This window comes from Eptatretus burgeri, chromosome 2, assembly GCF_056783735.1.
Source record: "Eptatretus burgeri isolate ZD-2024b chromosome 2, Ebu_testis_v1, whole genome shotgun sequence".
NCBI lineage: Eukaryota > Metazoa > Chordata > Myxini > Myxiniformes > Myxinidae > Eptatretus > Eptatretus burgeri.
In genome coordinates this window covers 37,687,083-37,699,707 of record NC_140962.1, presented here as the reverse complement: position 1 = coordinate 37,699,707, position 12,625 = coordinate 37,687,083, and the positions used below count along the sequence as shown (strand labels likewise).

General features: G+C 45.0%; 1 protein-coding gene across 1 annotated transcript in view; it reads right to left on the bottom strand.

Moving 5' to 3' along the window:
- LOC147031828 (carnitine O-palmitoyltransferase 2, mitochondrial-like) overlaps positions 1-12,625 on the bottom strand; it is a 71,416-nt gene that overhangs the window by 32,525 nt on the left and 26,266 nt on the right. Inside the window, exons 2-5 of the mRNA XM_085850077.1 lie at positions 5,050-5,130; positions 2,223-2,329; positions 947-1,208; positions 42-249 (exon numbers count right to left, since the gene is read on the bottom strand). Coding sequence (XP_085706203.1) covers positions 42-249; positions 947-1,208; positions 2,223-2,329; positions 5,050-5,130 — 658 coding nt within the window. The remainder of the gene's footprint in view (positions 1-41; positions 250-946; positions 1,209-2,222; positions 2,330-5,049; positions 5,131-12,625) is intronic.

Here is a 12,625-nt window from a genome sequence, read left to right as displayed (position 1 = left end):
AGACCCAATGAAATGAGTAAGTATCTGAATATACTTTGTACCAGGATTTGTAAAGGTGAGAGTATATTTCCTTGTTCATCCAGGAGGTCAAATGTGTACAAATGTCCACGCCGCATCACGAGCAGATGTTTTGCGTCAGGTTGCATTTTCAGCTGATCTCGCCGTGCACAAGGTATCCTTGTCGAGCAGAACAAGTTGACGTACTGGGACATGTCTAGGGGGTAAGCATTGCGCAAATATGCACCATACCTTATAAAAATAAAAACAGAAAGGGGAGGAGGAGGAGAAGTATTAAAAAAAACAAAAAACTTAACTGCAGACATTATGTTTCACACAAAGATGGGGATCATGAAGGGGAAGAGAACAAACAAATAAAGACCAATGGAGACACAAGAACACATGATACAGATGTACCCAACACATTGTAATGATAATTTCATCCAAACAAGAAATTCTCTTCGAGTAATGCAAACAATGCTGGGTCGGTTCAGCAAGTGAAACTCAATTTGTTACATTCCATCATTATAAGGAGGAAGACTCATCTTTTTAGATGAAAAGGCCTCACATCTACTTCATCGCCATGCATATTATAAACAATTATACACTTGGATGAAATGAAAGTTTAGTAAAACACAAATTTATTGACTCGTACGAAACACAACTTGACAAAATTAACTTAACAACTCTTGTTACGTAGGAACCAAACCAATAAAAGTACAGCCCAAAATGATCACCGCACCAAATGAGCTATCCTGTCAAGACCAAATTAGAATTTTGAAAGAACTGATGATAAACAAGAACAGTTAGGAATCTTATAAGTGTTTAGGACAGAAAAAAATGTATTTTTAGAGATGGCCAAGCAGGAGCAGAACAAAAGAACTGGTCAGATACCCCCTCCATGCATTACATGAGAAAAAATGATCAAAATATCGAATGTAGAACTTGCCAAGAAAAGGCAGGTGGCAGTAGACGGACCCAGCGTCGAAACGCAGGGGTGTCACTGTGTGCCGGGTTCAAGTGAAAAACATCAGGTTCAAGAAAGCCATCTCGCAGAGTGCGCATGAAGCGTGCAGCTGATATGGCAAGATTTGTTGCACGCACTGCCTGTGTGCTGTATGTCAGACGCTCCTCCTTTGCAAAGAGCATGAAGGGGTTGTGGTTGAGCACCACAGGTTCTCGCCCTGACAGGTACATGTTGAACCATGGCTCTGGATAGGCATGAAAGAGGTGTGGGGTAGAGGGAAACCAGTGTCAAAGTCATTACACAATGACCAGCATCAATGCAACTTAACTTGGTGTACCAGCCCAGACAATTTTAACATCATAGTTTAACCCATCAATGGGAAACATTTCATTACTGCTATATTTTAGGCAGACAGACAAAGACGCACAGAGACGCATGCATGAACACACAATCTCAGATGTGACACTTGTGGCAGACTGTCTTCCCAAGAATCGACCTGTTGAGCCATCAATGGAAGCTCAATAGATATTCTGACCTCACCAAAGTTGATGCTACATATCCATAATCTCAGGTCGATGGAAGGTTGTTGACAACCAAAGAAAAACATGACCACTTCCAGCTTCGAAATCCAATCTGGAGGTGACCCCGATATATGTGCCAACACACAGAAACAATTACATTTTCCTTGCTGATGGGTTACCCTAACTCTGATTATGCTGCTTTTTCAAATCTGACTGGTCGACTATTTATGAACCAGTTTTTTTAATATGAAAGTTATCTTTTATAATATGCTCCTTCGGTCCAGGTTCAGCAACCCCGTGGTCACCTTCATTCGTTTAATCTCACTTATATCTCATCTGTGGAACCGACTCTGTGTCTGTTGTCACATACTGTTCCATGCAGTCTTTCAAGAATGCTGCCCACTTCCACCTCAATGTTTCACCGAGATCTGCTCATTATCATTTCTATTCTGAATGACCTCCTATAAACTGTTTCTGACGTTCCACTCCCAATCTCATATTGGAATGTGTTTTGCAGTATTTCTGCCTGCCTGCTCCCCTGCGTCACTCTTTCAACCTGCTTCCTTCTGTAGTTTAGCTCCTTCCATCAACATTGACCTCTGCATATTCAAAAGTTCCTTCGAAAGGAAGATGATTCTCCCCAATTATTCAATGCTCTGAGATTCCTTCTAAATTATGGTTTATTAACAGATGCCCCAATATTTTTAGTTACTTTATACGAGACAGGAAAAACTTGCCAGATATGTAACTTGTGTGCTTATTCTTCTTATCCATGGCCAGTAGAGCTTTATGAAGTCTCCGTCCCTCTTCAACCTCAAATGCACGTGTCAAATCCTCTGTTCGCCTTTGAACAAATGCAGAGTTATTTTGGAATTTTGAAATGTCCACACAGCGGGCAGCATATTAACAACTACATTAAAAATTGGAGTACAGGAATAAAAGTCCAACAATTTCTGTCCAGATAAAGAAAAAAAACTCACTTAAAAAAGTTCCTCTCGCAGCCTTTTTTGTACAAAATGATGCAGATATTTAAAAAAATCACATTAACTGCAGCAGTCAGGATAACAAATTTAAAGGCAGAAAATAATTTCAGGCAAAAAATAAAAACAAGAGACAGAGAAAGAAAGAGGAAAGCAAGATAGAGACACAGAGGAGAGACAGAGAGGAGAGAAAGAGAGGAGAGAAAGAGAGAGAAAGAGAAGGGGAAGGAGAGAAGGAAAGAAAAATAAAGAAGAAAAGAGAGAAGGAGAGAAAGATAAGGAGATAAAGTTGGAGGAAAGAGAGGAGAGAGAGAAAGAAAGAGGGAAAAAGAGAAGGAAGAAGAGAAAAAAAAACAGACGGTAAAAGAGAAGGAAGGAGAGAAAGAAAAAAGGTAAAAGAGAAGGAAGGAGAGAAAGAGAAGGAAAGAAGAAAATAGAGAAGGGGACAAAGAGGAGAGAAAGACAAAGAGTGAAAGACAAGGGGAAGGGAAGGAGAGAAGGGGAAGGGAAGGAGAGAAGGGGAAGGGAAGGAGAGAAGGGGAAGGGAAGGAGAGAAGGGGAAGGGAAGGAGAGAAGGGGAAGGGAAGGAGAGAAGGGGAAGGGAAGGAGAGAAGGGGAAGGGAAGGAGAGAAGGGGAAGGGAAGGAGAGAAGGGGAAGGGAAGGAGAGAAGGGGAAGGGAAGGAGAAAAAGGGAAGAGAAGGAGAAAAGGGGAAGAGAAGGGAAGGAGAGAAGGGGAAGGGAAGGAGAGAAGGGGAAGAGAAGGAGAGAAGGGGAAGAGAAGGAGAGCAGGGAGGAAAGGAAGGGAAAAAAACAGACACACAAACACACAAACACACACACACACACACACACACACACACACACACACACACACACACACACACACACACACACACACACACACACACACACACACACACACACACACACACACACACACACACACACACACACACACCAATTTCAGCTGACGGCATTGATTGCCTATTGGAGAGAAACCTGCCCAATAAGCATCATTCAGAGCTAAGGCCAGAGGATACAGAAATTGGCAATGCAGACCAGTGATTTAATCACCCCATTCACAGGCATTCTATGATTGCAAATTTCACCCAACTTTGATGATTCGTTTAAAAATAAATTGGAAATTAATTTCGTGTGAATAGGTGGTGATATATTGCAATGTGTTGATAAAGATCGCAAGATGACATGAGCAAGGGAGGATTTATCAGAGTTGGAGTGCAGAGATTATTTTCGAAATAATTGGAAACACGACTGAACAATGAGTGAGTAGTGAGTGAGTAGTGAGGGCGAACTCTAAGCCAAACGTTTTACGCTACTTTAAAAGATTTCACCCACGCAGGGTTTCGTTTTTACCCCCCCAACATTGCTGTGTCCCTTTCTGGTTTGCTTGTAAACCTGCGACCCACGTATCATCGTTGCAATCGCACATCACTGTTTTCCTTGATGCTTTCAACTACCCATCTCTTCAAATGGACCACAATGCTCATCTTACTTTTGCAGAATTTGAGATCAAGAAGGGAAACATGGCTTGCAGGGTACACAGGCCCACGTCTGTAAGCCCTTTTAAGGGAGTTCCTCACCTACCCCCTCCCCCCCCCAAACATCGATTCTCCTAAACCCACGATATATTAAAGATCCCACGTTGTATTTTTCGAAAAGAAGGCGAGTTATCGCCAGAACTCTGACAGCTAAATTCAATTATTGCCCGAACCTACAGTGGGCAAAGCTTCCACAGTGCAGCCTCACTCCCAGAAGCCAAGTGATGCATACAAATCAATCAACGTCTGTGCTAATTTGTCAATTGTCTACAAATGTTATTGTAATTCACAAAGTGCTGATGTCCCCTAATGGATTTGTCTTGCCGATTAGAAATGTAAAAGCTCTTTCAGCCTTAGATAACTGTGGAAAAAAATAATGCCTCCGGCACCCTTGGTGCGGAGGCATAAAAATGCTTGATTGGTTAAATGCAAGAGAAAATTTGCCTTCCACCCCTCCTACAAAAAACTTTCACAGAATTCGATGAATAATTAATTAACTTTCTATCAGATCAACTCATAAATCATGTATTTGTCTCTATGCCTGGTGTTGGCTTAATGGTTAGGGTGGTGGGCTTGGGATCCGAGGATCTTGAGTTCTAATCCCACTCTCCTATTGAATTAATACCAGGTGGGGTTGACTCTGCCTGTCATCCTTCAGAGGTCGGCAAAATGAGTGCCAGCTTGCTGATATACTGTGTCGGCGTGGCGACCCGTCCAGGATTGTGCCCAATAGCCAAGGAGACTGCTTAGGCAGCACCAACGCTCTGCACAGAGTATGGTCCCAATGGATGGATGGATTTGTCTCTCGACTCCCCCACCCCCCCCCCACCCCGCCCCCGCCCACCTCCGAACTTCATGAGGAATTTTTATTTGGAGAACAATGCAAGTTCCATACAAAATAGTGGTATTTTCAATAAGAATGTTAATTTTGATAACTCAGGTTCACGACAGCTGAATTTGAACTTTCATTCGCTAATGAGTGATTATTTCAAGGATGAACATAATTAATGCAAGTGGAACAAACCTGAACTCAGCTTCATTGAGAAATGGTTGTTGAGCTGCAAGGTAACGTCTTAACGTGTCCTCCAGCTTGGGAATAGGCAGTCTGCGTTAGAGAACAAAGTGGAACATTAACATCAGCTTCAATGGAAGGCAATGTGTTTCACCACTGTCATAGACATAAACATGTTGGGAGAACCGCACTAACATCATGAACACCATTTATAACATGAACATGCCATCATCATGAACAAAGGCGATTCTTATGTCTTACATGAGAAATAGTTCAACAAGAGCGGACGAGCGTTAAGGTACTAGTTAAGGTATCCTATAATCCTGTTCAGGTGAAAGTTGGGAAGTCAGAGTCACCTTTTTGCAGAAATCAGGAGGCAAATTAGCGTTGGAGAAACTCCAGTTTGAACCTGACATCTTAAGATTCACTTTTTAAAATAAAAACACAAGATCCCTGCTCATAGAAAAGTGAGATGACAGGGTTAAATAGTAATGTAGTGACAGTGGGATCACAGCTGCACACACTAAGCAAGGGAAAGAATGAACAGGGAAGAGAAGAGAGTGGAGCGGAGGAAAAACAGTAACCTGCAAATAAGAGGGTTGGGTTAAGTCGGGTTCATAGGGGTGGATAAAAATGCGGGTATTGATAGAGGATGACATGAGATGATGGTGCACTGCCTGTTTAAAGCCCTGAAGGTGAGAGTGAGAAGAAACCACCTAGATAAAATTCCTCAAATTAAAACAGAGATCTGGCATTTGATAGGACTCCATTGAGGCCAATTTAATAAGAATTTCCAAAGTTCATGGATAAAACATTCCCACTAATCATGACTAGTACACACTTGTATTAATGTATTACAATTGTGGATTGTAATACACTAGAAGAGTACCTGCCCTCAGGGTGATCTTGTTCCAAGCATGCAACACATTCTTCTGATGCATACCTCTATTTGGGCGGTGCATAGGCAACTGACAGTTAACCTGGGTGATGTACATGAAGCAAAAACATACCTCCTGCTTATAATTCAAAACACCTCACTGCACTGGAAAATGTGGAGACAGGAATAATGTGCTGTAAACGGTGATTTGTTATACCTTACCCCAACTGGAGGCAGCGCTACATGACACACATTCCCATCGAGAATTTGCATCTACCCCCCCCCACCCCCCAAGACCATTGGCAAAGAAAAAAACACCCCGATACATTAATTGGGGTCATACTGATTCTCTGCAGCAAGTCTGGATGTAATTGGCTCAGAACTGTCGGAGTAGTAGCACGACAAACAAACACAAAAACACTGGTGCGTGAATTATAGCAAGGATTTAAAAATAAATTGGAAATTCATCATGAGCCACGGGTGAGATGGGAATTGGAATTGCTATGTCATGTGGCTCATGATGCTCAGATCACTGATTACAATTGCACGTGCTCTGATAATTTACCAATTCTTAACAAGTGTCATGTGAAAATACTGTACAGTGATCGATCTTATATATAATGTGAACCGTAGTGTCTGTCCGTGCGTTCTACCGTCTCCCATTTCGGGTGGCCGCTTCCCGCACCGCATTTTAAAAAGGCTCAACATTCAATTTTGAAATGATGGGAGAACCAGGCATGAATAAATAATGTCTGATACCAAATCTTATTTCACAAGCAGGATATTTTGCCCCGTTTTGAGACAAATTCAACCTCCACCACCCCCCCCCCCAATCACCATTTCACGGTGGGCGGTACAAGTAACTCAGAGCTTTGTCTCCGAGTAAAATCAAGAGTGCAACACAATTAGCCCTTTTACAGTCTATGAAATAATTAAAATTGATCGATTAACTCAAACCTTTCCCGTCCCAGTGATGGGTACTTTTGCTCGATGTAATTACATCCTTATCCTCGTGTGACTGATGTACTCGCTCCTCCATGAGCCTGTTTTTGTGTGGTTACTGACAGTTTAAAGTGAACTCACCATCCATGAAAAAATTTCCAAATCAGCCTTGCTTGGACAATATCCAGCTGGCTTTCAGTTTCTATTATTAGAGTCCAAGTCAAAAAAACAGAAAGAAATCAATTATATCTATGTATAAACATACACAGTGGGGCAAAGGTGAGGAAGCAGTTGTTCATGCTTACTGAATGAATGAATCGATGGCTCGCATTCAGGAATTTAAAATCATATTGCATGATCATTTTTGTGTTATTAGTCGTCAACAACTGTCAATGAATGATATTCAGAAACGAAACTATGATAGTAACCTTAGTCCCACTCATCTTTGTTCCCTTCACATTTCTTATATGCCTGGTGTTGGCTTAATGGTTCGGGTGGTGGGCTTGGGATCCTAGGATCCTGAGTTCAAATCCCATTCTGCTGTTGAATGAATACCAGGTGGACGTTGACTCGACCATCATCCTTCTGAGGTCGGCAAAATGAGTGCCAGCTTGCTGGTATCCTGTGTCGGAGTGGCGACCCATCCAGGATTGTACCCATTGGCCAAGGAGACTGCTTAAGCAGCACCAACGCTCTGCACAGAGTGTGGTCCCAATGGAAAGAGAGACATTTCTTTGCAATTTTTTTTCTCTTCACAATTCTCTTCATTCATTCTTTTTACAGCACGTGCGCTGAATACAATTGCACTGAGTTTGAAATGTCCCCGGTGTCTACCACGTCTCCGGTGTCCACTGTTCCCCCCCCCCCCCCACATGCCTCAAGACAGCCAATGACATCTGTCTGGTAGATGCAGTGCGTAACCGAGACAGAAATAGCGAGAATTGACAGAACTACCTGAGTATTTCAATGGAAATTTGTGAAACTAATGTGTTATATTTGTGAAAACCATTGAATTTATTGCTTGACGGGAAAAAAAACCAAGAAACGCGCCCCTCTCATGTACGAACAAACGAAAGACGTTATTTCCGCCCACCATCGCATTTTGTGCCGAAAGACGTCATTTCCGCCCACCATCGCATTTCGCGCCGATCGCCGAATGCTGAAAGCTAAGTTCTTCTTACGCTATCATTCTTTTGTGGCCTCCTGCCACACTGTATCGAACGATTTCATTCCTTCTGTTATATATAAAGGTGCTTATCACAATAATAACAAGATTTTTACATTTCACATATTAATTACGCTTTTTAATTGTTTTTCAACCGAAAAAGCATAAATTGCATATTTTAACATTGGTGTTCTCATTTGCTTCACCACACGCACTGTATTGAAGGATTTCATATTTTATTTATATCTCTCTATATCTCTATCTCTATCTCTATCTCTATCTCTCTCCCGTCTCTCTCCCGTCTCTCTCTCTCCCGTCTCTCTCTCTCCCGTCTCTCTCTCTCCCGTCTCTCTCTCTCCCGTCTCTCTCTCTCCCGTCTCTCTCTCTCCCGCCTCCCTCACCCCCGACTCTCTCTCTCCCGTCTCTCTCTCTCCCGTCTCTCTCTCTCTCTCCCGTCTCTCTCTCTCTCTCCAATCTCTCCAATCTCTCTCTCTCTCTCTCTCTCTCTCCCGTCTCTCTCTCTCTCTCCCGTCTCTCTCTCTCTCTCCGTCTCTCTCTCTCTCTCCGTCTCTCTCTCTCTCTCCCGTCTCTCTCTCTCTCTCTCTCCCCGTCTCTCTCTCTCTCTCCCGTCTCTCTCTCTCTCTCTCTCTCCGTCTCTCTCTCTCTCTCTCTCCGTCTCTCTCTCTCTCTCTCTCTCTCTCCCGTCTCTCTCTCTCTCTCTCTCTCTCTCTCCCGTCTCTCTCTCTCTCTCTCTCTCTCCCGTCTCTCTCTCTCTCTCTCTCTCCCGTCTCTCTCTCTCTCTCTCTCTCCCGGCTCTCTCTCTCTCTCTCCCGTCTCTCTCTCTCCCGACTCTCTCTCTCCCGTCTCTCTCTCTCTCTCTCTCTCTCTCTCTCTCCCGACTCTCTCTCTCTCTCTCTCTCTCTCTCTCTCTCTCTCCGTCTCTCTCTCTCTCTCTCCCGTCTCTCTCTCTCTCTCTCCCGTCTCTCTCTCTCTCTCCCGTCTCTCTCTCTCTCTCCCGTCTCTCTCTCTCTCTCCCGTCTCTCTCTCTCTCTCTCTCCCGTCTCTCTCTCTCTCTCTCTCTCTCCCGTCTCTCTCTCTCTCTCTCTCTCTCGTCTGTCTCTCTCTCTCTGAATTATTGCAGAAAATTTTCTGTAAGGATCACTTGGCTGTACCTGGATGGGTTTGAGGGTTGTAGAGGAGCGGCTGAAACCCGAATCCTCTCCACGTTCGTCCTGATGACTCCATCTTTCCTCTTTATTTCTATGGGTTCTTTCTTGGTCTTCCATTTCATCATATGGAGATATATATATATATATATATATATATATATATATATATATATATATATATATATATATATATATATATATATTAAACACAAACACAGTAATACCAATTGTAGCTTAAAAACAAAAATGATGTGAAATTGAGTGGAACGTTGAGAAAGTCAGTGGAGCTTTTCTGGGCAGGTCAATCTTTGGATTGCCACTGATAAATAACTTGCAACCCAGTGCTACCTGTGGCATGGTCGTTGATGAAACAGACTCCCTTCAATGGCTTGCCAGTGCAGAGGTTGACTGCGACACCTTGCAGAACTAAAAACAACACCTCACAAAGGGTGGATGAACTCCCTTTGGGAGCCAACAGTCATTCAATAAGTCAATGGCGTCTCCGAAAAAAATACCCATCTGGTTAGAGCGGTTCATGGCAACTGAGGTAGTCGAGAGTGGCAGTGGAACCCTCGATGGTGCATATTCCACCAAAAGGCGGATGATATAGCCAATATCAACAACAAAGCCACACTCGTGTGGATGAGGGTGAGTACGCCGTGTCACCGAAGGCGTGGAAGGCATGTTCCTCGTCCGGTGGATGATACTGCAGTCTGATTCAGGCCCAACCACTTCTGCACCATTTTCATGGTACAAGTGGGCACTGACTTTTCTTTTTCAGTGCTTATTTGCTAAAAAATAAAATAAAATAAAATAAAAACCAAGGAGAGACTGCTGTACGTAGAGGACGGAAAAATGGATGCCGACAAGGCTGATGGGAACATATCTGAGGGGAAGGAAAAGGAATGAGGACATCAAGAGATGGGCAGGAATAAGGGATATTAGCATAAAGGCACAAGAGGCATCACAAGTACAGCATGTGTTTGTTGGAGAATGTACTCAAGATATAGGAGGGGTATGTGGTCAGAAACCTCTTTGATATGCATGTGTTGGGCAAGAGAAGGGGCAGACCAAAGTTGAGGGGGAAGCAGGTCAGGTGGGAAGAGAGGAATATGAGAGAAGTGGGGTGCAGAGAAAGGATGTTGGAGATAGAAGGGTGTGGAAAGGAAAAACTGATGTGGCAAACACCACAAGGTGTCTTTAAATGGAGGCAATAACAGTTGCAGTGGGAGTAGTAGTAGTATTAGTAGTAGTATTGGTTGTAGTCGTAGTTGACCAATAAGACAAATTGACAGCCAACTGGATAAGGTCCAAGCAAAGGAGTTTTAAGTTTACTGCAATGTGGATATTTCACACAGATAGAGGGTACACTTCAAAGTGCTAACATGCAAACATAAAATGGTTACTCTGCCTGCGATTTGAGATGCCATGTAAAATTAACGAACGCACACGCACACGACACACGCCACACACAACAGTAATGGCTTGTCGTAGGGCAAGCAGGCAAGCCAAGAGGGATGCACTCGCACCTCTGAGCTCTTTAGTCTGGGTTCGAATCTTGGCCAGGCTATAAACGGTCAATCTGGTGTTCTAATGCAAGGCGAGGAATCAATGTACATGTTGTGCCTCGGATGCACATTAAGCTGGGCGTTTGCCAGCATTAGTTGGTGGATCGTGGATGTTAAAGATCCCATGGTGTCCTTCACAAAGCAGAGCCGATATATTGCCGGCACACCAAACAAAATACAACTCATCCCACGAAACTGCTTCGGCAGCATCGACGCTCTGTAAAGAGTATGGTTCATCAGAATCAGATACTGGGATGCTCCCACTGCAGAAGGAGGTTGATACGAGTGAAAGGAGGAAGCACAACTTCATACAAAAGCAAGTGTACTTCAGTGGTAGGATCTTCAAACACAACATGCAGCCGAGATCGAATCCTGCTTGCGATACATGTTCAGATTTGAAATAGCTTGGCGAATAAATGTGGAGTAGCAAGATTCCATTCACAGCTTTTTCCAAGCCAAGCCATCGAACACCGACATACCGGACAACTTCAGCATCATCATCATCATCATCATCATCACCAGAGAGGACAAAATTATTGAAGAATTTCAACACGTTTTGTGCTTTTGTCAAACCGGTAAGCAATTGAAAAACGAATCGTGAAGGAAAATGTTTGCGAATTTCAACTTTCCATTTGCACCCGAAGACTGAAAACACCATGAGGTTAGCTTGTATGGCCGTGAAAGGGAGCGCGAGACAGGACCGTGAGCACGCGCGGCAGGAGACAGGACCGTGAGCACGTGCGGCCGGAGACAGGATCGTGAGCACGCGCGGCAGGAGACAGGACCGTGAGCACGTGCGGCAGGAGACAGGACCGTGAGCACGTGCGGCAGGAGACAGGACCGTGAGCACGCGCGGCAGGAGCAGGACCGTGAGCACGTGCGGCAGGAGACAGGACCGTGAGCACGCGCAGCAGGAGAAAGGACCGTGAGCACGCGCGGCAGGAGACAGGACCGTGAGCACGCGCGGCAGGAGCAGGACCGTGAGCACGTGCGGCCGGAGACAGGATCGTGAGCACGCGCAGCAGGAGAAAGGACCGTGAGCGCGCGCAGCAAGAGACAGGACCGTGAGCACGTGCGACAGGAGACAGGATCGTGAGCACGTGCGGCCGGAGACAGGACCGTGAGCACGTGCGGCCGGAGACAGGATCGTGAGCACGTGCGGCAGGAGACAGGACCGTGAGCACGTGCGGCCGGAGACAGGACCGTGAGCACGTGCGGCAGGAGACAGGACCGTGAGCACGCGCGGCAGGAGCAGGACCGTGAGCACGTGCGGCCGGAGACAGGATCGTGAGCACGTGCGGCAGGAGACAGGACCGTGAGCACGTGCGGCCGGAGACAGGATCGTGAGCACGTGCGACAGGAGACAGGATCGTGAGCACGTGCGGCAGGAGACAGGACAGTGAGCACGTGCGGCAGGAGACAGGAGCCGGAGCCACTAAATTCCGTGAACCATTCTAATCATTTCTGCCATGTGACACACCCGACCTCTCCACCCAACCTCGTCCGAATCCACCCACCACCACTCCTGCACACACAGACAGACAAAGGTGAAAACAACCCTCGTGACTCGGCTCAGCCTTGCTGGTGGAGGGAACAAGCGGCCAATTTGAACCGATTCGTGAAACCTTTATATCATCCATTGTGTGACAACGACCTGAATCCTCCCGATACCGTCCTGTAAAACTGCCCCATGACCAGAAACCAGGTAAATCATCTTCTTCCTCCTCTTCTTATTTACTTATTTTACGGGCACGTGATTAATTCCCTCGTTGTGTGGTTGGGACGTTTTGTGCCGAGTCTTTCACGAACCCCATGGCCAAGTGTGACGTTCGACGTCGGTTCGGGAGCCAAGAATTTGGAATTTGTT